Source organism: Strongylocentrotus purpuratus, unplaced genomic scaffold, assembly GCF_000002235.5.
Source record: "Strongylocentrotus purpuratus isolate Spur 01 unplaced genomic scaffold, Spur_5.0 spur5_scaffold_5, whole genome shotgun sequence".
Classification (NCBI taxonomy): Eukaryota; Metazoa; Echinodermata; class Echinoidea; order Camarodonta; family Strongylocentrotidae; genus Strongylocentrotus; species Strongylocentrotus purpuratus.
In genome coordinates this window covers 33609628-33632552 of record NW_022145611.1, presented here as the reverse complement: position 1 = coordinate 33632552, position 22925 = coordinate 33609628, and the positions used below count along the sequence as shown (strand labels likewise).

The 22925-nt window shown below is 37.8% G+C and overlaps 3 protein-coding genes across 3 annotated transcripts in view; all 3 read left to right on the top strand.

Annotated features, from left to right (window-relative positions):
• The window catches only part of LOC105442179 (gamma-aminobutyric acid type B receptor subunit 1-like), a 36013-nt gene extending 26057 nt beyond the window's left edge, over positions 1–9956 (top strand). The window contains exons 7-12 of the mRNA XM_030999010.1: positions 1733–2002; positions 2516–2576; positions 3101–3290; positions 3913–4124; positions 4576–4656; positions 9781–9956. Of these exons, the coding sequence (XP_030854870.1) occupies positions 1733–2002; positions 2516–2576; positions 3101–3290; positions 3913–4124; positions 4576–4656; positions 9781–9953 (987 nt within the window). The 3' untranslated portion in view covers positions 9954–9956. The remainder of the gene's footprint in view (positions 1–1732; positions 2003–2515; positions 2577–3100; positions 3291–3912; positions 4125–4575; positions 4657–9780) is intronic.
• A 93-nt stretch (positions 9957–10049) lies between these two features.
• On the top strand, positions 10050–12590 carry LOC105442182 (gamma-aminobutyric acid type B receptor subunit 2-like). Its single transcript, XM_011674072.1, has 4 exons — positions 10050–10063; positions 10951–11083; positions 11388–11498; positions 12450–12590. The coding sequence occupies exons 1-4, from the start codon at positions 10050–10052 to the stop codon at positions 12588–12590; spliced, it is 399 nt and encodes a 132-aa protein (XP_011672374.1).
• Positions 12591–13334: 744 nt separating this feature from the next.
• LOC100892787 (gamma-aminobutyric acid type B receptor subunit 2) lies at positions 13335–19856 on the top strand. Its single transcript, XM_011674052.2, has 4 exons — positions 13335–13483; positions 13785–13973; positions 14707–14889; positions 17512–19856. Exons 1-4 carry the CDS (start codon positions 13361–13363, stop codon positions 18073–18075), a joined length of 1059 nt encoding a protein of 352 aa, XP_011672354.1. The 5' UTR covers positions 13335–13360; the 3' UTR covers positions 18076–19856.
• Positions 19857–22925: the final 3069 nt, after the last annotated feature.

Below are 22925 nucleotides of genomic sequence, written 5' to 3'. Positions count from 1 at the left end.
AAAACGGCTTGCCATAAGATCGCGCCAGCTCGCCACAACTCGAGGTTCCAACTCGGCTTAGTGGGAGCCCTGCTTAGAAGCGTCATATATATTTACTCATGAATGCAATCTTCTAGAAATCTTAACAATGTGATACGTGGACAACGGTATGAAGTTTTTGAAGTCGACATAGCTTCATAATTATGATTGTTTAATTGGTTTTAATATGTTTTATTTAAAAAAAAATATTAATGAAAGTTGTTGGAATTCATCAAAATCAATGAGATATTTTGTTATCAAATTCAGAGACTAATTATTGATAAGATAAGTTGTTTCTCACAACACATCACCTCGTGATCAAATTGTATTTAATTGCAGTTCTCTGACGTCCCAATTCAAACATCAGGCTTTGATCATGCTAATTCAAATATAGTCTTTTGATGATTGATTACTTCATTTAGAGGAAATCGCATACTGGTTCCATTACTCTGATGAATAAAGAATCAAGAAATAAACGCGTGATTCTCCTCACTTGTAATATGTGTCAGTGGTTTTCTACGCAGCGAAGCCTGAGAGCATTAATTGACTAGGGACCTAACAGAACACTCAGGAGTTTGAATCAAAATGTGAGTGATTCAATACAGATGCAGCTGTATGCCGAGTAATTTGTTGAATGACGAGTGATTATTTCTCAAATAGAAAGTCCATATTAGATAGATGAACGATAAGTCACGATCATAACAACACTTATTTTTGGTAATTTTGTATATTTTGGTATTGCACTATGTCTCTCTAACGTGTCATTATAGTTCCACTGATCGTATATCGAAACGTGTTAGTTTCAATAGAATGCTGAGATAACAAAAATCCATCAAAATTTCACAACGCTTCCTCTACCTGTACCACGTGGGCAATTATTCCGCTGAAATTATTGGCAATTAATACTTGCTTTGTGTGTGTTCATTGGACTAAAAGCATTATTATCTAAGCCTCTTGTCCCATTTAATGAGGAAAGACAAGAGAATTGTTGATATCTCACTCGCGTAATTGTCCGTCCGCAGATCAGTCTCCAATTCATGGACAAACTAATAATATATCCCTTGACATTATCGACGACCTTGCTATAGATAGATTATAATAATGCCCATTCTTAAAAACCGTTCCAAACGATGTTGCGTATTCGTAAAGTAGCTGCTTTAATGAATGATAATAACACCTCATGGTAGAAAAACGGAGATGATTTGTTTATTATTGATCCCTCAGGGACTACATCCCGACTTTGATTTGGAGAAGACGGAGCCATTTTTGTCACCGCTATTGTCAATTCCGAATGGATTGATCTAATAACCTCTGGCATGTTCGGAAAGACTCCAGGGGCTACAGAGGGAGGGGATGTGTCAGTATGGGCGACAATACACTAACTTCCTGTTCTAAATTTCTGTCGACATAATTATTGCTACCACAGATATGAAAAAGTTTCTTCTTCATGAAAAGTTGTTGGCAAACTTACAAAGAAGTCAAGTTCATGTGAACAGTGAACACAGTCACTTATTCACCATTCTTGTCGCTCCTACTCTCGTTCTTCGTATTCGTTTATATCGTTTAATTTTGCTTCACTGTCTTTTTCTTGTTTTATCAAATTTTTAATTTTCGGTTGTTCCAGTGTTTTACAACATTTTACTCCTTTGATCAGACTCAACTTTTGGAGCAATATAAACAGAAATATTATCATATGTATCCCGTTCCCATGCAGACTGCTGAGACGTACACCAAAGAGATACGACAGCGACTAGACAGCCCACGGTACGCTAATCTGAATTATACCTTCAATAATCTGGCGCCCTTCGGATACGACGCAACTTGGGCCGTAGCTCTCATGTTTAACCGTTCTGTAGAGGTGCTGAAGAATATGACGTTCAAAGATGGCGTTCCTAGGAGACTGGAAAACTTTACATACGAGGATAAAGAGATGGCTCAACTCTTCTTTCGTCTCCTGAATGAAACGGAATTCACCGGTATTACGGTGAGAGGAGAGGGAGTGAGAGAGGGAGGGAGAGATGGGGATGATGGGAGAAAAGTGGAAAGGAAGAGAGAGAGAGAGAGAGAGGGGGGTGAGGGAGGGAGAGAGAGAGGGAAGGGAGAGAGAGAAGAGAAGGGAAGAGGGAGAGAGAGAGAGGGGGGGGAGAGAGAGAGAGAGAGAGAGAGAGAGAGAGAGAAAGTTACTAAAAATCTTTAACATTATGTTCATCAACACGTGGCTCGATGTGTTTGAATACCCATTACAAGAAAGGAATAATTTTGCGTTCAAAAATTAAATGAAAAATGAAAAATTCTGATTCAATAACTCTTCATACTATAACATAAGCATTTTTTTCTTAATAGATGGAGAGAAAACAAATATATGTACATATATTTCCTCTAGCACGAGATATTTTTTCCTATTGTAATATATATCCACATTTCATCTACATCGACATGTATTCGATATTGCATTCTTAACTCATACATTTACATTTCTTATATTTATCTCTGTTAGGGGCCAGTGAGTTTCAAGAGTGGAGACAGAGTGGGAATAACTCAGATTGAACAACTTCAACGTAAGTATAGTATGCCTTCCTCTTCTCCCAAACGAATTACTATTTCATATCACATTAAGACCAGATAATTATGACCATTATTGAGCGTCGGTTTCGGCAATAAATTTGTTGATTTTGCATCGAACAGCTTCCATCAAGCATCGTATAAAACCACTGTACTCGGTCTCCAGTCTAACGTCACCTTCTTTAAGTTCCCGTATAACTCGTTAATTCAGGGGACAGGCTGGTGGTGCCTTTGCTTCCAGCCAAATATTAAGGTATTGACTGTGTATCTTTTGCTTCAGTTATGCTTCAAATTAATGCATTTTTTAAACTAATATATTTTGAAACTACACCTATTTTCTAAAAGTCACCAGACATGTCGCTTTTGTTTCTTTTCTTTCTAAAGTTAATATTCAAAGGTTACATGGATCTTTAATGATACTTCTGATTCCATTCAATTAAGATCAAATCAGAATAGGTATAGTTGAGAAAGAATACTGTATTTATAGTTTTGTGCTTTTTTGTTCTCCTTTCGATTCCAGAGGGCTGCACGAACGACCAGTTTCAGATCGAATCTGTGTGTCTGACTTTAAACACCGACATTGAGACGTGGTCGGTGGCCAGTTCGGCATGCAGCCAATTGGGTGATAGGACGTTATTTACTCCTTCCCTGGACGCAATCGAGGACCTGATCGACATCGTTTCCGAAGATGGCATGACGAATACCAAATGGTACGATGTCGTAGGGCTACTCAATTTTCACTTTAATTTCTTTTATACGATTGTGTATGGTAACGCATTGACATCTTTGAATATCTAAGATGAATACTACATTTGATTATAAATGAGTATGCCTTTTAGGAAGTATGAGAAACATACAAACCACACAGAGGTACAGAGTCAACTCAAATTAGAGAAGTTGTGAGCTAACACATAAAGTTCCTGGTGATATTTCGATGCAGTAGATCAAAAAGGCTGAGGAACAAGATATAGGAGAAATATATTGCAAGATGAATAGCAAATGACATCTATAATCAGCACTAGTAATATGAAAATGAACGCAAGTCATGTCATGAAATAGAAAACAAAAGAGTAGATAGAAGATAATGTGTACAACTGGAGAGGAACATCCTCGTAGTAGTAGTAGTAGTAGTAGTAGTAGTAGTAGTAGTAGTAGTAGTAGTGGTAGAAGTGGTAGTAGTAGTAGTAGTAATAGTAGTAGTATTAGTAGTAGTATAGTAGTAGTAGTAATAGTAGTAATAGTAGTAGTAGTAGTAGTAGCAGTATAAGTAGTACATGTAGTAGTAGTTGGCCGCAAATACAATAACAATGGTTCAATGTCTTATGCACACAGGTACATAGGTCTGTATGTTGACTCTGATGGTCAGTTTAATGACGTAAGCGACTCGTTGAACCAGTCTGAATTACAAGCCTTGACAGACTCATGGTCGTCATCATTAACAAGTGGTTGCATGGTCATTGATCTCGACCAAGCTGACGAAGATGGCAATCTCCTCATCGTAGACTGCAACCAGACCTACCCGTTCATCTGCTCTCAACCAACCAGTAAGCTACTTTACCATGTAACCATGGTAACAATACAGTGGTTATCTTGACATTACGAGTAGCCGTGGCGGCAAATCCGCCGTAAAACATCGCATGCTGACTCTTTCCCTATAGAACCTTAAGTCTGCTCAGGGGAGTGAGATAATGGACCGTTGTGATTGTATGCATTTCGAGCAGATGATTACATCAGGTCTACAAGTTGTTGATTCTGATATCGATTTGATCGTGAAAGACGAGTGTTATTCAAATTCAGATATTTATGCCAATCACACTTCGTCGAGCTGAAAGCGAGTTCTTGTCTTTGAACATTGACATACAAAATATTTTATCCAGGCTTTATGTGTATTTGCCTGTCTGCCATGTGAAACATACTCCAGCCATAAAATAATGTTTATCTGTTTTCATAGTTATTCAATGTTTTACCACGACCCTCCTTTTCTCTCTCTGTCAGTATTTCTAGAGCAACGATTAGGACTATATGATACGGCAGGAGATGTCTTAGACTGGAATTCAAGAGGTATTTTTTGGCCAGGTAAGAAGCTATTCAAAGGCTTCGGAGTATTGACTGGAACCTTGATATATCATTGAGCTCTCGAAATATTTTCGAACATTTATGCATCATTCAGATTAACTTAATATAATTGGAAGGGAAGTAACAAATGTTCTTTTCCTCTGTTTTTAAAATATGCTGAGGAAACTTAAGCTGATCAAATTATATGGCAGCCGAATAATACCCCTTTTTGTATACTGACAGCTAGATGGTATAAAGATTAAACTATTACTCTTAAATTCTTATTTGAGTGACTGGTCAAATTTTGAATCAAGTTCCTCAAAACGGACACGGCGGCGCACAGTGGGCCAGAATCGCCTCAAAGTGTGCCAAAATTCAAAATTGGCGAATGTGAATTTTTATATTTTTTTCATTCGTTTTGGGAAGAAAACATTCTAAAGAATATTTTTCCACCCATATTTTAATATTTAGCGAGTTTTAAAAGTGTCATATACCCCTGCGAACATGGGAAAATCTATATGTTGCTTCAAAAATGATAAAAAAGGTAACTTTACACTAGGTGTTGAGAATGTATGAAGGGAAAAGCAATCAACTTGATACTGCGTGCACTTCTTGCCTATTGGTAACCCAATTAGAAAATACAATGACCAAATTTATGGAAGCTTCATTTTGGGAAAAATGAGCATTTAATTTCACAAAAAAAGGGGAAAAATGCAATTTTTATATAAAAGTAGCATATTAATTAGGATTCCGGCCGATTCCCGCAGTGATGTTAATCTCAAAATGTCCGCCCAAACCTATGCTTTCCATGTATGGTATTTCTTTTTGCCATAATTTGCGACTCTGCATGTGCAGGCGCTTTTTCTCCCCACGTCCATCGATTATTATTAGGCATAATCGGTACAATTTTGTACTGTTTACGCACAGCCGATTCAACGCTCGTCCGCGTAACCATGGCAACGGTTACGTGAGTGTAGAGCGTGTAGCGTAGTGTATATTGCTTTCACACGTTGATGCATTTCGCAATCATATATGATATCATTCTAGGAGAACTTGGATTGAAATAAACGATGGCGGTATTAAGAAGACAGCTTTTTCATGCTGTGCATTCAGCTGGCTTCATTTCAGACATCAAACTGGCATCCAAAACATCCATTGATGCATTATGTGCATATCATAATTTGGGTAACAAGTCAAACATCCCACAAAAACTTCTCAAGAGTTTGTCAAAGACTATTGGACGCTTTCTGTATCGTATGCGAGAGAAATGGAACAAGTGTGGTCGTCGCCAGGAATATTTCATGAAAGAAAACGAGGACTGGCTTAATCAGACATTGACATTCAATACTGAAGTAGAAACATTTCTTGCACAGCAAAACAGCACAGATACCGGGACAGAAACAGAGCCAACTTCAGACTTGCCAGGCACGTCACAGGGCGCATCCAATGTGGGACGTCCAGCTAAGAATTGGGACACTCTCTCAGATCGTTCTAAAAAAAGAAAAGCACACCACCTTCTAGAAGACAGGGAACCAGAGGAACTTCTATATGCGGCATCTCAAGGCGTGTATAAGAAAAATTCAAGTTTGAAATATGTGTTGAAATTCGCAATGCTAACACCATCAAGACCAGCTAAAATAAGAAAACTGATATCAGAAAAAAAGAAAGAACCATTAAAATTCTCAAGTGAAGAAGCTTTGTCACTTTTAGTTGAAACAGGAATGACAAAACAGGCATACCAAACAACCAGACTTGCTGCAAAAGGTAAAAATGCTGATATTTATCCACCGTATAACGAGATTAGGGAAGCTAAGGAAAAATGTTATCCCAATGACATCTCAGTCACGGAAGACTCTGGGAAAGTACCCCTACAAAGCCTCTTAGACCACACTGCACTTCGGATAATTCAGGAGCAGAAGGACACTATCACGCGAGTCATTGAAAATTTAGAAGAAGATGAACAGTTCAATTGTGAATTGGTGTGCAAATTGGGCTTTGACGGCTCATCAGGCCACAGTGAATACAAACAGAAGTCTACTGCAGGTACGTGTTTTCTTCTTTCCACCCTACAGAGCTAAATGCGTTTATTCTTTTTTTATCAGAGAGACCAACATCAGCATTAAAGCTGATTCATGAAACAAATAAAAAAAGGACATATCTTAAGTAAAATAAAAACACATGGTTTTAATGCTCCAACAATTAAACAAGCTTAGGTTTCCATTAATATTTATTTCCTGATAATTATATATATTTCTTATGAGCAATGATATTTTATGTTTTGATAAAATAAATAATCAAAGCCTCCAAATGTTGGGATAATATAGATACATTTGGACGTACATGATGTATGAGTATAACATTTTAAGTTTCATTCTGATGAAATTTTAAAGTAATTTTGAATTCATGTTTGCTGTACACAATTATTCATTTCTGACATAATAATTTTATTTTTCTACTGCAGGTACTTTGGATGACAGCAGCATATTCTGCACTACTCTAGTTCCGCTGCAATTGAAGGTAAAAGACAGTATTCTGTGGCAAAATCCGGTTCCTTCTTCGTCAAGATTTTGCCGACCCATTCATCTTCAATTCAAGAAAGAAACAACTGAACTCTCTCAGGAAGAGTATAGATCTGTTCAAGATGAAATCAAGAAATTGCAACCTATGAATGTATCTTTGGACATTGATTATGAGCTGGCAGCAGATCTAAATAGGAACGACACCATACAGATTAACTATGAATTGCACTTCACCATGGTAGATCAGAAAGTCGTGAATGCTCTGACAGAAACCAAGTCATCTATGCGATGCTATGTCTGTGGGGCTACTCCCAAACAGTTCAATGACATAGAGAAACTTCCCTCCGCGTCAAATGAGGAAGCTTATAGCTATGGACTCTCACCTCTACATAAATGGATCAGATGTTTTGAGATGTGTATTCACATTGCTTACAGAATTACGATTAAAAAGTGGCGTGTTTCAACTGAAAATGACAAAGCTGTCGTCGCTGCTCAGAAGAAGAAAATACACGATCGCTTCAAAGAGGAAATGGGTCTTAAAGTAGATGAACCGAAACAAGGATCGGGAAATACAAACGATGGGAACACTGCACGCAGAGCATTCCAAGAGGAGGACACCTTTGCTGACATTTGCGGGTTAGATTTGAACTTAGTACATAGGATTCACATGATCTTAGTAGCAATTTCTTGCAAATCCTCTCTAAATCCAGTACGATTTGGAGACTATTGTCGCAGAACAGCAGAAATCTATGTACAACTCTACCCATGGTATAAAATGCCTGTGAGTGTGCATGTACTGCTGCTTCACGGCTCTACCATTCTTGCTTGTTCAGTTCTACCGATCGGGATGATGAGCGAAGAAGCTCAAGAAGCCAGAAACAAGGACAACAAGGTATACAGAAGGAAATTTGCAAGAAAGACATCAAGAGTAGACAATATGAGTGACGTGTTCCACCGTCTTATGATTACAGGCGATGTTGCCATCAGTCTTTTATCACTTAAAACTCCACAGCCAAGAACCCTGCCACGTGAAGTCCAAGAGATGCTGAAAGACTTTCGGGTCATTCAAGACAATGATTCTCCAGACAGTGACTCGTAATGAGAAGCAAAAGGACCCATACATAGAGATATGGCAAAAACGTTATAAAACGTTCAAGGGTATTTCATATTTTTAAATCATAATAATTTATTTGATTATATTCCAAATCCCTTTGAACATCTTCTGAAATCAATCGATGTCTCATTCTTTAAATTCATATGGAAAGGGAAACCCGATACAATAAACAGAAAACAAGTAGTTTGTAAATACGAAAATAGTGGACTAAAAATAGTTGATGCCGGACAATTTTATAGAGAGAAATTTAAAAATGCTCCAATTGTGCGTCTTAGGTCCAGAAACCCTGAAAAGTTTCCCTAGTCAGTGTCATATGAATCTGTTTATGTGTTACAATGCATGTTGGCCTTTTCCAATCAGAAAACTGTATTTTAATGACGTGAGAGAAATTTGAAAATGCTCCAATAGTGTTTCTTAGGTCCAGAAACCCCTGAAAAGTTTCCCTAGTCAGTGTCATATGAATCTGTTTATGTGTTACAATGCATGTTGGCCTTTTCCAATCAGAAAACTGTATTTTAATGACGTCAGAGAAATTTGAAAATGCTCCAATTGTGTTTTTTAGGTCCAGAAACCCCTTATAAGTTCCACTAATCAGTGTAATATGAATCTGTCTATGCGTTACAATGAATATTTGCCTTGTCCAATCAGAAAACAGTATTTTAATGACGTCAGAGAAATTTGAAAATGCTCCAATTGTGTTTTTTAGGTCCAGAAACCCCTTATAAGTTTCACTAATCAGTGTAATATGAATCTGTCTATGCGTTACAATGAATATTTGCCTTGTCCAATCAGAAAACAGTATTTTAATGACGTCAGAGAAATTTGAAAATGCTCCAATTGTGTTTCTTAGGTCCAGAAACCCCTTATAAGTTCCACTAATCAGTGTAATATGAATCTGTCTATGCGTTACAATGAATATTTGCCTTGTCCAATCAGAAAACAGTATTTTAATGACGTCAGAGAAATTTGAAAATGCTCCAGTTGTGTTTCTTAGGTCCAGAAACCCCTTAAAAGTTCCACTAATCAGTGTAATATGAATCTGTCTATGTGTTACAATGCATATTTGCCTTGTCCAATCAGAAAACAGTATTTTGATGACGTCACACGGATTTGAAAATACTCCCATCGAATTCTATGGGTCCGAAAACCCTTAAGATACTTTAACCAGGAACTTCATTAACCTTCTTCAATGAGAAATTAATTTTGGCACACTTTGAGGCGGTTCTGGCCCACTGTGCGGCGCAGTCATTCACACCTCTCTTTAAAATACAAAACAGACTAAAATCACAAAAGACCATTTAGTTGCAAGTTTGCACAATGAACTGAAGAGGTTATAATGAATATAATGTAAAGAGCTTATAGAAACGTAGTATTACAATTGTGACTTTTGATTATTATTCATGTTGATAACATTCGTATTTCGAGGTAACTTTTTTTTACAGAACTGATATGTATTCATTGTTCGATTAAGTTTTTTATTTGTTTGTTTGTTTGTTTGTTTTCATCATTCAGGGACTGGTGAACCACCACTTGATAGTACCCCTGAGGTTATCATCGTGATCAAGGAAATTTACGAGGGCATTGATACATATCTCTATATCATCTTGTGCATTTTCGCGTGTATTGGTATTCTCTTCGCTGTCTTCTTTCTCGCTTTCAACATCAAATTCCGTAATCAGAAGTAAGTAAGATTAATGAAGTCATTGTGGCGTTTTCTTAAAGCACCAGCTAATAAGAAAATAGTAGTAATAAACAATAAATTTGTGAATTGATGAATATAGATGAGCCTTGCAAGGTCTATTACTTCACCGTATTGTTCTTAGTTGTCTTTGTATAAGTCACAAGTCACATCTAAGAATGTCTTATCAAAGATAACACTCTAAAGATTCAATTGAAATAGAGTCTTTAAGAGATATCTTAAAAGCAGATTTCATTATCAATCAGAGAGGAATGAAGCTCATGAATTAAGTCTTGATATATGCTATTTGTATGCTTCGCATTGTTAGAATCACGACAGGGACATTACTTGTTCTGAACAAGTTGTTCATATCCATCTACCTGTGAGTTTTTATACTGGAAGCCTTTTGTGTATGAGTCCAATACCAAGCGGCTTACGAAAAAGCACGAATGTATCACTGTCGAGACTGTACTTGCAAATGATGAAAGAAGTTATTTTTGTCCAATACGTTACGTGCCAACATATTTAGCACAATTATCTGATCACTGTATTCGGTTAATTTACCTACTAGAGATTAGGTCAGACCAATTTCGTAAAATGACACATTATTTTGATGTCAATTAATTTGCATAACCCCACAGTACTTAGTAATGTACGGGACACCGAATGACCAAAACTTTGGACTTGCCGAGATAGATGTAAAACTTAAAGGCCACCTCTTTATTTTTCAGTTTCAGAAGAGTATGATGATACTACTACTACTACTACTAATAATAATAATAATAATAATAATAATTCTAATAATGATACTACTACTACCGATACTACTACTACTACTACTATTAGTATTAATAATAAATCATAATAACAGTGGGTTCCTGTAAACCGCACATGTCTGTCAGACTCCACACCCCCGGTGCTCCACATTATAGACTTGTCTCATTTCCAAGATTTCTCACAGCACAATTCTCATTTCCAATTTAATGTTTGTCTTTATCCTACAGATACGTAAAGTTATCGAGTCCTAACCTGAATAATCTTATTATACTGGGTAGCGTCATGATGTATTCATGGATCTTCTTGTATGGACTAGACGGAAACCTGGTGGGGTCTCATTCCCATCAAACCATATGCCAGGTTAGTTTACCTCTCAGTATATTAAAACAAGCATTACAAAATACATTTATTGTGTAAAACGATTCCTCGGATGCACTTAGAATAGCTGACTTTATTTAGTCCAGTGGTTAAAGGCTACAAGCCATACCAACCTACGATTGACCACACCTAACTCGATACAAAATAAGTGTTTTAACGTGTTTTTGTCTAAAGTTACCTGAAATCTTCAGACTAAACATTGAATATTTTGTTCAGAGATATTTTAACAATATTTATCGAGTAACTCTTCTCTTTGGTTTTGTTTGTCATCTGATTATTTTGTCAGCTTCGGAATTGGGTTCTCTCCATTGGATTCGTGATAGCTTTCGGTGCTATGTTCAGCAAAACCTGGAGGGTACATCGTGTGGCTACTTTTAAGATTATGCCAAGAAAACGAGTAAGTTTAACAAGTTAGATACATTTGTGATCGTACAGTAAAACTTATCAGAATAACTAGTTTTCGCTTTTAAAGATTATAAAGAGAAAACGAATAAGTTCCAAAAGTTACCCTTTTGAGATCATACTGAGAAAACGGGTATTGCCAACAAGATGTCGTGTTTTTTTAAGATTAGAAAATGAGTATGTGTTTAATAAGTCCCGTTCTCAGATTATACTTGTAATAGTGCTCACATATGGGCACCATGCAATGTGCTCAGTGCGATCCAATGTTACAACGTCTTTATCTAGGCTACGATTTCGGTGCTCAAAGCATGCAAGGAATTCTTTGCTGCCTGTACCTCACTTTGGCGGAAAGTGGCTAATGCAGATAAATGTTGTTCTAAGGGACATTATTGACGTGCCGGGGTTAGAACCCACGACCTTCAAGTGTTTAAACCACTTGACTACGATACGGATCTGAAGTATAAGTTTAAGTTTACAAAGTACCCTTATGTATATAGGTTTTTTTTTAATTTAAAAAAAATCTTTACTGAGACCTTAAAGCTTATCTGCCATAGTTTACAGGAGGGATTAGACCGCCCTGCAAGGTCACTGGACAGGTGGTTATCTCATCAACTCAGCTCTCAGTTAACATAAGAAAAAGAGGATCATGGGGGACCAATGGTCACAGATTAGGCATTGTTTGTTATATAGAGGGCGCAAGTAGCTACAAGTAGTCCAGTGGGCCTTTAAAACAGGCAAGTTACACCTTTAAAACTATACTTTTGAAATGTTTATCTAACTGTTTATCAAATGACCTCTTACCGAAATTGATTGCTTATCTGAAGCTTATTTTACACGTCATCATACAACGACAAATCTTTAAATTTACTCGTGATAGAAACAAGAAATTAGTAATACTATTTATTAAAAAGGTAATTATCAACAATATCTTAAACTTTCAATACAGGTGATTCGTGACACGCAGCTTTACCTCATCGTCCTTTTCCTCGTCGCAGTCGACTTTGTTATCCTTCTCGTCTGGCAGATCGTTGATCCGATGGTCCTTGACATCAGGAATCTATTTTTGATGGTGAGACAGTCACTGTAATGTGCAGTACATCGCGGGTGACTATTTAAGGCGAAAGGCGGTGTACATAATGTCGAAACAAAACTTGAAGTATATACAGTATTTATAAATTTGTCTGTTCATTGACCTTTTGCTGCTTCGTATGAAGAGAAAATCTTAACGAAGTATGGAACTTGAAAACGATTGTGAAAACTTCAAAAAAACTCTTTGATCAATGGGACGTTTAGGAAGACATATATCATATGAAAATCGTGATCATATCGCTCGTAGTTTAGATTTGAAGATAATTATGGCGGAGTGTGGCCATTCTGACCTACGATACATGTTGTGTCCATAGATCCATGTTCAAAGTGAATTCGTGTGGGGATTGAGCTTGGATAGTAAAATCGTTCATTTCAACTACTCCATTTTCAAAATCCGCTTTTCTTCAGCTTATTGACAAGTGTTACGATGACTTGTATTTCAAAACGTCGATCACAAAGGCTTCTCAATATTTTCGTTAATATCGAGTATAAACAGTAATATTATAAAATTGAGAAAATTGATAAAAATTATTATTTTGAACAATTTCAACAGGGTTTTCCCGAGAGTTATCTGACATAGTGATATCATCTTGTCGTCACCTCCTCGTTCCAATGTGTTTTTGGAAATCAAAGTGTTGGGTGGTAAAATTACCAGGTATTAAGTTTCACTTCAAAGCATGGTGATTTGTTTTATTTAATATGAAGTCTTTTGCTTTTCGTCTTCTTCGAAAAATCTTTCTTTAGAATGATCCTGATGATGAGTTGGTAATGCTACAACCTTACGTCACGTTTTGCCATTCTAAATACCAGACTTACTGGCTTGTTGTCATGTATGTCTACAAGGGAATCCTCCTTTTCTTCGGTACGTTCCTGGCGTGGGAAACAAGAAAGGTAGGTTTGCATCAAGAGGGAAGAAGACAAATGTTTAGACAAATCTTGTGGGTGTTTGGGCAACATTGAGGTATTGCAATATACGTTCACACACTACATAGAGAATGACCCCATACCATTTGCCAATATCTTTTTCAGCTTTGTTTCAGGCAATATTAGCCATCCTACTCTGGTCTGAAATTAATCAAAATTTATGTTAGGTGATGTAATGTCAGCTATCAGCATGTATTAAAAATATCTATTCACAAATAATATGCATGTTTTATAGTAATTGAATTATTGTATTTTTTGTCTATATTAGGTGAAGATACCGGCGTTAAACGACAGTAAATTGATCGGCATCAGCGTCTACAATGTATTCATACTCTGCGCAATAGGAGTTGGTGTCAGCTATGCCTTACGAAGTGAACCGGCAGCTCTCTTTATCTTCCTTTCCTTCGTCGTGTTATTTTGTAACACAATCACACTGGGTGTCGTCTTTATACCAAAGGTAATATCTCTACCGAAAGTAATATTTATTTATTTCCTTTTGCTGCTGTGTACCACGAAGTCATTGGATGTCGTCTTTATAGCAAAGGTGATATTTCTACTACGTATAGTCTTTTTTCCTTCATCGTGATGTTCTGTACCCTAATCTAGTCACAATGGGTGTCGTTCAACTTAATAGTTCGTTTTAGCTCATTTGAATGTAAAGTGCCTATGATTAACGCCTAATGTATGACTGATCGATCATATATTTGATGAAAAGCCATTGTGCTCATAGCTTGATGTTGTTAAATAATGTGGTGGCAGTGAAAGAAATTGAATACACATCTTTGAAACTTCAGACCCAGGAAGCTCAAGGTGTAAGCTATATGAAAAGTCGACGCACAAGACCAAGGTATTAGATTTTGAAAGGAGAGTCATAATAATGCCGTATCGATTACTCGAGATTTTGAAAACAATCTAGATTATTCAAAGATGCTTTTATATAGAAAACTTTAATTCTTATAGAAGAACAACTGCTATTTTCTTCTGAAGGTATGAATTTCGATTCGATAATACACTGAACGTCTTCAGGATAATGTTACGTGAAGTACATTCGGGTATTTTAAACTTATATAAGTTTTGAAAATTGTATTTCGTCTGTGAATCTATCTCGCGCAGTCACATATACGTGAGTACAAACTAATGCAGTTTTCAAAATAAGCCAATCTTTCTTCTTTCCATTCCTAATCTATCAGATAATTACAGTGTACAAGGATCCACTGGGTGTGAACGCTACGGGTAAGAAGAATCGAACAAGTGGATTAGAGTCCATGGATATGAAATCATCCACAGCTATTGACTATGCACCAGAGTTATCGGTAATATCAACAGGTGCACCAGATAAAGATAACCAGAAGTTACAAGACAAAGTTGACATGGTATGGAGAAATTAATCCTATAGGATCTTGCATGTTGTAGCTTCAGTGGCCATATGTAAACATAATTTGAAAGTCTTGAATGATTTCTGATCTTTTGTCAATAGTTATTTCGTGATTACGTTTATCACAAACGCTACAAGCACTTGATCACTATTGTTATTGTGATTGCGTTAACCAATGATAAGGAAGAATTGAAGATCAGATGATCATTATTGGATTGTTTGTTAAACATTACAAAACCATTATTACCATTTCATTCACAAATTGTAATTTGGTATATTTCTAGAACGTCTTAAATACGGTCATCAATTAAATAGTCATGTAATCATGTCCCTCACTCGTTCGGCTCCCTGTTGGTTGTCATCACAAGGAAAGAGTCCAAACTGGTATAGGTTGTCAGTCCCAAGTCCCTCGCTCAGTCGGCTCTATGTGGCGTGTCATCACAAGGAAAGAGTCCAAACTGGTATAGGTTGTCAGTCCCAAGTCCCTCGCTCAGTCGGCTCTATGTGGCGTGTCATCACAAGGAAAGAGTCCAAACTGGTATAGGTTGTCAGTCCCAAGTCCCTCGCTCAGTCGGCTCTATATGGCGTGTCATCACAATGAAAGAGTCCAAACTGGTTTGGTTGTCGGTGCCTAGTCCCTCACTCAGTCGGCTCTATGTAGGATGCCATCACAAGGAAAGAGGTCAAACTGGTTTGGTTGTCGGTTTATAGTCCCTAACTCAGTCGGCGCTATGTAGGATGCCATCACAATGAAAGAGGCAAAACTGGTTTGGTTGTCGGTTTATAGTCTCTCACTCAGTCGGCTCTATGGTGTAGGACGTCATCACAAGGAAAGAGTCCAAACTGGTATAGGTTGTCAGTCCTAAGTCCCTCACTCAGTCGGCTCTATGTGGCGTGTCATCACAAGGAAAGAGTCCAAACTGGTATAGGTTGTCAGTCCCAAGTTCCTCGCTCAGTCGGCTCTATGTGGCTTGTCATCACAATTCAATTCAATTCAATTCAATTCAATTTTATTTCGCAATATAAAATCAAAATATACAAAATAACAGTAAATTTTAACTATGTTTACAAAGATTATGTGCGGGGCTTTCCATGAAGGTTGCGAAAACCTGTGAAGTTGGATCGCCCATTAAAGAATGTAAAACAATACAAAAAGAAATATAACATATTATAAGCACTCAACAATAAATTAAGTAAAATAAGCAAAGTACAAACACTTTAACTACCTATAAGACAAGAGAAAGTAAAATAGAGAGAAGAAAAACAATATATAAAGGGGGAAAAGAAAGGAAAGGAAAACAAGATAACAATGAAAGAGGGTTCAGATATAAAATTAGAAGAAAAAAGAAGAAAAAAATCAACAACTGAGCTGATTAATAATTATTTAGTAGTAAGATTTTATATTGTTTTCTAACAAGGAAAGAGGCAAATTTGGTTTGGTTGTCGGTTTATAGTCTCTCACTCAGTCGGCTCTATGATGTAGGACGTCATCACAAGGAAAGAGTCCAAACTGGTTTGGTTGTCCGTTGCTAGTCCTTCACTCAGTCAGCTCTACGTGGCGTGTCATTAAAAGGAAAGAGTCCAAACTGGTTTGGTTGTCCGTTGCTAGCCCCACTCGGTCGGCTCTATGATGTAGGACGTCGTCACAAGGAAAGAGTCCAAACTAGTTTGGGTGTCCGTTCCTAGTCCCTCACTCAGTTGGCTCCCTGTAGGACGTCATCACAAGGAAAGAGTCAAAACTGGTTTGGGTGTCTGTTCCTAGTCCCTCACTCAGTTGGCTCCCTGTAGGACGTCATCACAAGGAAAGAGTCCAAACTGGTTTGGTTGTCCGTTGCTAGCCCCACTCGGTCGGCTCTATGTAGGATGTCATCACAAGGAAAGAGGCCAAATTGGTTGTCAGTCCCAATTCCCCCACTCGGTCGGCTCTATGTGGCGTGTCATCACTAGGAAAGAGGCCAAATTGGTTGTCAGTCCCAAGTCCCCCACTCGGTCGGCTCTATGTGGCGTGTCATCACAAGGAAAATGTCTAAATGGGTTTGGTTGTCCGTTCCTAGTCCGTCACTCAGTCGGCTCTATGCGGCGCGTCATCACAAGGAAAAGGTCTAAACGGGTTTGGTTGTCCGTTGGTACAGTAGTTCCTTACTCGGTCGGCTTTATGTAGGGTGTTATCGCAAGGAAAAGGTCTAAACTTGTTTGGTTGTCAGTCCCTAGTCCCTCACTCGGTCGGCTCTATATAGGATATTATCACAAGGAAAGAGGCCAAATTGGATTGGTTGTCCATTGCTAGTCACATGGCACCATTAGACTTAATACTATTCGGAGAAGCGTGTAGTTTTATAATAGGCACAATATAAGTTAACAATTCAATAAATAGGTTTTTTTCTCATTAGTAACAGTCCGTAGCGTCACCAGACGTTGTTTTATTATGATTAATTTTCCGTTCAAATTTTGCAAACGAAAAAATTATTAGCTCTTTTATGTTCAGATATTCATAAACGATGAAGAAGTATAAAATTCTTCAGTAGAATGTAAAACCTTTATCTTCTCCTCCCTCTCCCTCATTTTCTCTGAATCTGCATCTGACTCGTAATTATATCATAATATCTCGTTCTACCTTTAGCTCAAAAAGCAGTTACAGGGCACGAAGGACCTGAATGCCATCTTGAAGGACACGGATGATAACATGTGTGGTGTTTGGTGCTGTGGTCTCTCTTGTGGCTGTTCTTACATACATGGATGTTTCTATTCTGATGAAGATGATGAGTGTACGCCTGGGTATACAATCAAACAAGAAGAGAGCACATCAGGTGATGTTTTCATGGGGGACGAAAAACCGAGTGGACACACCAAACCTGCCACGACTGCAGATCGTGGTAAGAATGGCCAAGCCGCTGGAACTGTCGAATCCATAGCCGTTGATGTGGAAGTTGGTGTAGAAAACGCTGGCTATGTTGCGACGAGTTACGATGAACATGACACGAAGGCAACTCCTTCTCCAGCCGTAGAAAGTCAAGGTTTTCCAGGGACAGTATATGGAGCGGAAGCGTCCCCTGACCTGTCTGCGTGGAGGTCATCATCTAATTCGACAGGAGTGCCTTGTGCTGAGCATTCAATGGAGGCTTCCAAAGTCAGAGTTGTAACAGATGACAACACACCACGTGATGTTGACGAAGATGAATGTTGACGGTCAGAGTATTCACCGTATGACCTCCTAGAGGAGCTAATACAGCAGTTCATGTTGACGATACAGCCTTTTTAAAATCACCGCACGCCTTACGAGCAGACTATATGAATGACTTCGAACGGATTTTAAAAATGTTATCTGTATCCATCTTGAATCTAGAATGGTCATATGAATAATAATTGTAAGCCCTGCAGTTACAAAGAAAACCCAAATCGGCTGGAATTTGTTGGTCTTCTCTGCAAATCTGTATGAAATCTACTCGCATTCGCAATCGCACTCGCACTCGCACAATATTTTAATGATTTTTTTTTGGGGTGCTATTTTTTAGCTACAAGAAGAAATCCTATCGAAATTTCATCGCGGTGTTTAACTGATTTTTGCTTTGTTCACAGACATTTTCGACTTGCCTCCACCACCCTCCCATTTATATTCGAAGATAAACAACGGCTTCTGTAACTTGTAGATACTTAAGTATTATGTTATGAGTATCATTTAGTATCATTCGGCATCACCTGTGACTTGGAGGGACCTGCATGCCCTTCTGAATAATAACATGCATACTAAAAAAAATTATCACTTATCTTGTAATTCAGTGGAAAGGATATTTACATGCTTATAACATTTTAAGGTGTTTTAAGGTTTTGTCGTAAAAACAACAAAAAGTATCCAAACTAATACAGCTATTTTACAGATTATTCATTATATTTTTGTACAAAATGTATATTGTGAAGCTAGAGTAAGAAAGTAACGCACAAGTTATACAAGTACAGACGATACATGTTAGGTTACTTTGGAAAGACTAGTAATTCTATAATTGGCGATAAAATAGAAACTTACAATTTTACTTTTTATGAAGTGTCTAAATTCTGATTTTCTCTTTCAGAACATGATTGTGTTCTGTAGATTGGTGGGAAACATATTGATGCTGTTGTAAAAATTTCATAATTCTAAGCATGTGACATGATGTGTGAAAGGCGTGCCTTGGGTATATTTTGATGTTGAAAAAGTGCATTTATGGCGAATCTACTATTATCTAGTAGAATATAGCACAGATTTTTTTTTACAATGGATTCAATCATAGACCTCAGTAGAATTTGAGCAACATTGCCATTTTTATGTATATTTCCATCAGTACTATTAGCATTGTTATCATTAGTGATGTTGTGTGAGGGGATTGGTTATTGTAATTAATGGTATTATCAGAGCCATTATTATCCTCACATGCTAAATGTGAATTGCGTTAAAACATCAATAAACTTTCTACTTGGGAATTTTGCTTGGTTCTACCCTGAAATATGTACTCTCACTTATTTAAAATCTACATGTACATATAAGATTTGTCAAAGAGTGAAAGTTTGCAATTCTAAATTGCGAATACGTGACTTTAATTTGGGGCAAATGCGAAATTACAGATCTTACCCCCTTATTCATCTTATATCAGAATCATAAAAAATAATCAATATTTAGTAATGTTTGTACTCGTCATTATCCTGTGCACTTAGTTCTGAATGATAGCAGGCCTTTCGATAAATGTTATTTGGTATTTCATTATCTTTAAATCCTGCCAGATGTCCATAATGCCTTTATTGTGACTACGGGAGCTCCAGTTTCCAAATGGACCATGACTATATATTTGTAATCATAATTTATCACGAAGCTGCACTTACACGTTTGGTATATGCAAATTTAAGTATGTCGCACAATCCATTGATGTTTGTACCACCAAAGCAGATATATATGTTTACGTGTACTTTATTATCAAATTGACACTGTAAAATGAATATTGAGCCTAAGTGGTTATTTATTGTTTGGGAATATAGCGACCAAGTTAACGTTATGAAATAGTGAGGGAGAAAAAGAGAGAGAAAGAGAAAGGGAGAAGGAAAAAGAGACAGAGACAGAGCAAGGGAGGGAGAAAGAGTGATAAAGACGGACGTAAATCGAGTGAGAGGGGGAGATAATGAAGATGGAGAAAGAGATAGGCAGGGCGAAGGAGGAGAGAGGGAGAGGGAGAGAGAGAATAATGAACGCGCTGGTGGAAAAATAAGGAGAGGTACAGAGAGGAGAGAGGAGATGGATACGGGGGAGGGGAAACACTAGCGCATTCGGGGGGAGCTTTGGGGCTGATGAAGCCCCCCCCCCCCAAAAAAAAAAAAAAAAAAAAAAAAATGGGAAAAAGAATTTAAGAAAAAGAAATATGAATGTTTTATAGAGACCAACGATTTTAAGACAAGAAACAGTCTATAAATCTTGGCTCGGCAGTCTTGATTGCACTTGAAAGAGAGCATCCAATAATACCTGTTATCAATAGGTATACCCTGTCAGAATAAAAAGATAAATGAAGAAATAAATAACTACATGGAGCTCTATGCCAAAGCTCTGGTGTCTTTTTTTTAACACTGGAAAATTCTTCCCGGGAATGCGGACCAGCTTGGTGTAATTAATCCCCTATCAGAATGTTTTATATTTTCTTTAAATATGGTGGGATGCTCTCAAGAGAACGTGAAATACCTTTTGTATTTCCTCATGCAAGTTTACAAGGCCCTGTTACATGACAAGTAAATGATCACTCATTCAAAAGGTTGGGGAAAATCTGTTTAAAAAATCGTTTCAAAACTGGCAAGAGGGGAATCATGAATGCAGTACAGATTAAGACATAGCGTAGCCTACGGCCAGTAGCGTTAGCCACAGTTTCGTTTTAGGACAAAAAGCACATCATTCTTGACTGTATTTGAAACAGACAGTTCAATATACCTGATATCAAAATGAATACAAATAACCGACAAATAACTAAATAAACAAATAAAAGAACTAAATAGAGCTCTCTCCCCAAGCCTGCGTGTCTTTGTTGAGCACTAGATGATTCCGCTCGGGTATGCAGGCGAGATGTAAGATTAAGCCTTTATTAGAATGCTTTCACTAGACTTGAATGTGAATGATTCTTTGAATTCCATAGTGTAACGTAGGGGCCCTTTTAAACAAGTAAAACCCTGCCCATCATAATACGCATGTTAAAAAGTTGTTTACAGACTGGAAATGACTAGAATAAGACTATAGTGAGTGAATGAGACATTGAAACGAGATTTTATTTTAATTCTGGCAGTAGAGGACTGTATAATGTATTAAAAATTACCGGCCGCAGGCTACGCTGACGACAGGCAAAGCTAGCTGCATGACGACTGATGCCAGCTACCTCCTCCAATTTGTTTAGCACACCACCATCACAGCCTTCCCCAAAGCTCCCCCGATAGACGTTATCAAACTCGGACACACTCCAAACTTTGCATCTCTATGACCCATCTTTAATTATTTTTTTAAATTTCCCGCCTGATTTGAGATGGCCATCTCACAAACTCCCCAGTTTAGGTACGATCATGTATAATGAAACGCCCTAACCCCGCCCAAACCCGTCGCCGCCCCACCCACACTCACTCAACTTCATATATGCATTGCGGAGCTTGAGACTGCAGAGAGAGAGAGAGAGAAAGAAGTGCGCGCGAGAGTGAGAGATGAGAAAGAGATGAGGAAGAGGGATTAGATGAGAGAGAGAGAGAGAGAGAGAGACAGAGAGACAGAGAGGGGGAGAGAGATAAGACAGGGGAAGGGGAGTGAGATGAGAGAGAGAGAGAGAGAGAGAGAGAGATACGACAGAGTGAGGGAGGGGTGAGAGAGAGGTTGAGAGAGATAAGAGAGAATAAGGTAAAGATGAGAGTTATGTAATTTCGATGAAATACGACAGTATTCAAGGTATATTATGAAACGATGAATAAACACGATATAAGTAAAATGATAGGAGTTTGGTTAGTGGCGATCCGGGAAACGGGAAAACTACATCGTAACACGTATCAATTCAATTCAATTCAATTCAGTTCAAGACTTCATTCTAGACTCAGCTGCAAGAGCAGAGGTCCATATAGTCATATTCACATGTTGATATAAACAATGAACAAAAACAAGAGGGGAACACATATAGATAAAAGAGAAAAAAAAACTAAACTACTTTAATCAACCTCTGCCGACTGTAACAAGAAAAGGTAAGTGTAAGCACAATACCATAGTTATTAGGAGGATGGAGTAGATAGAATTGGCATCCAGTTTCTTTCAAGTTTTTTTTTGGAGTTAAAACGCTGAAAACGCTTAAAACGCCCAAGAGCTTCCAGGGGCTCTACCCCTTCTTTCCCTGCCGGTGCCTTGCCCCCTTGACCCGAAGCCGATAGACGCTGCGCTTGCTTCAACTCACAAAATAGACTCCTGTATATTTTGAAAATACACGTACAGGTATAGACTTTTCAAAATTTGGCCAACAAATTTAGGCCAGCTTCAAGGTACCATGGAATTTTTGTTGAAGTGTCCAAACACAGTCTGCATGCAGACTAGGACAGTAGGATGTGGAAAAGGAGACTCAGTATTGATCTAGACGATGAAGTTCAAACATCATAGTCAAGTGATTGTTCTTAACTATTTACCAACGCCAAGAGCAACATTAACAGTCATTATGGTATAAAATGTTATCTAAGAAAATAAAATCGAATCGACAATGATACAAAGGTCGGTAGTAATATTGATACACAAAATGTATTATTAACGAAACCAATGCCCCAATATAGGTTACCGGAGATAAAACCGGGATCATAATATTTTGAAAGCACTTTGGAAGCACATAGATTGATAAGTGACTGTACAAAAAGCGGAATATTTACGATCATAACTCGGAGCAGGCGCGGATCCAGGATTTCTTAATGGAGGGGGCCCAACTTTTTTCTTTTTTTTTGCTCCCGAAAAACTCCCTTGAGCGCCAGGGGGGGGGGGGGGGGGGCCCAACCCCCCAAAAAGGTAAAAATCGCGTGATT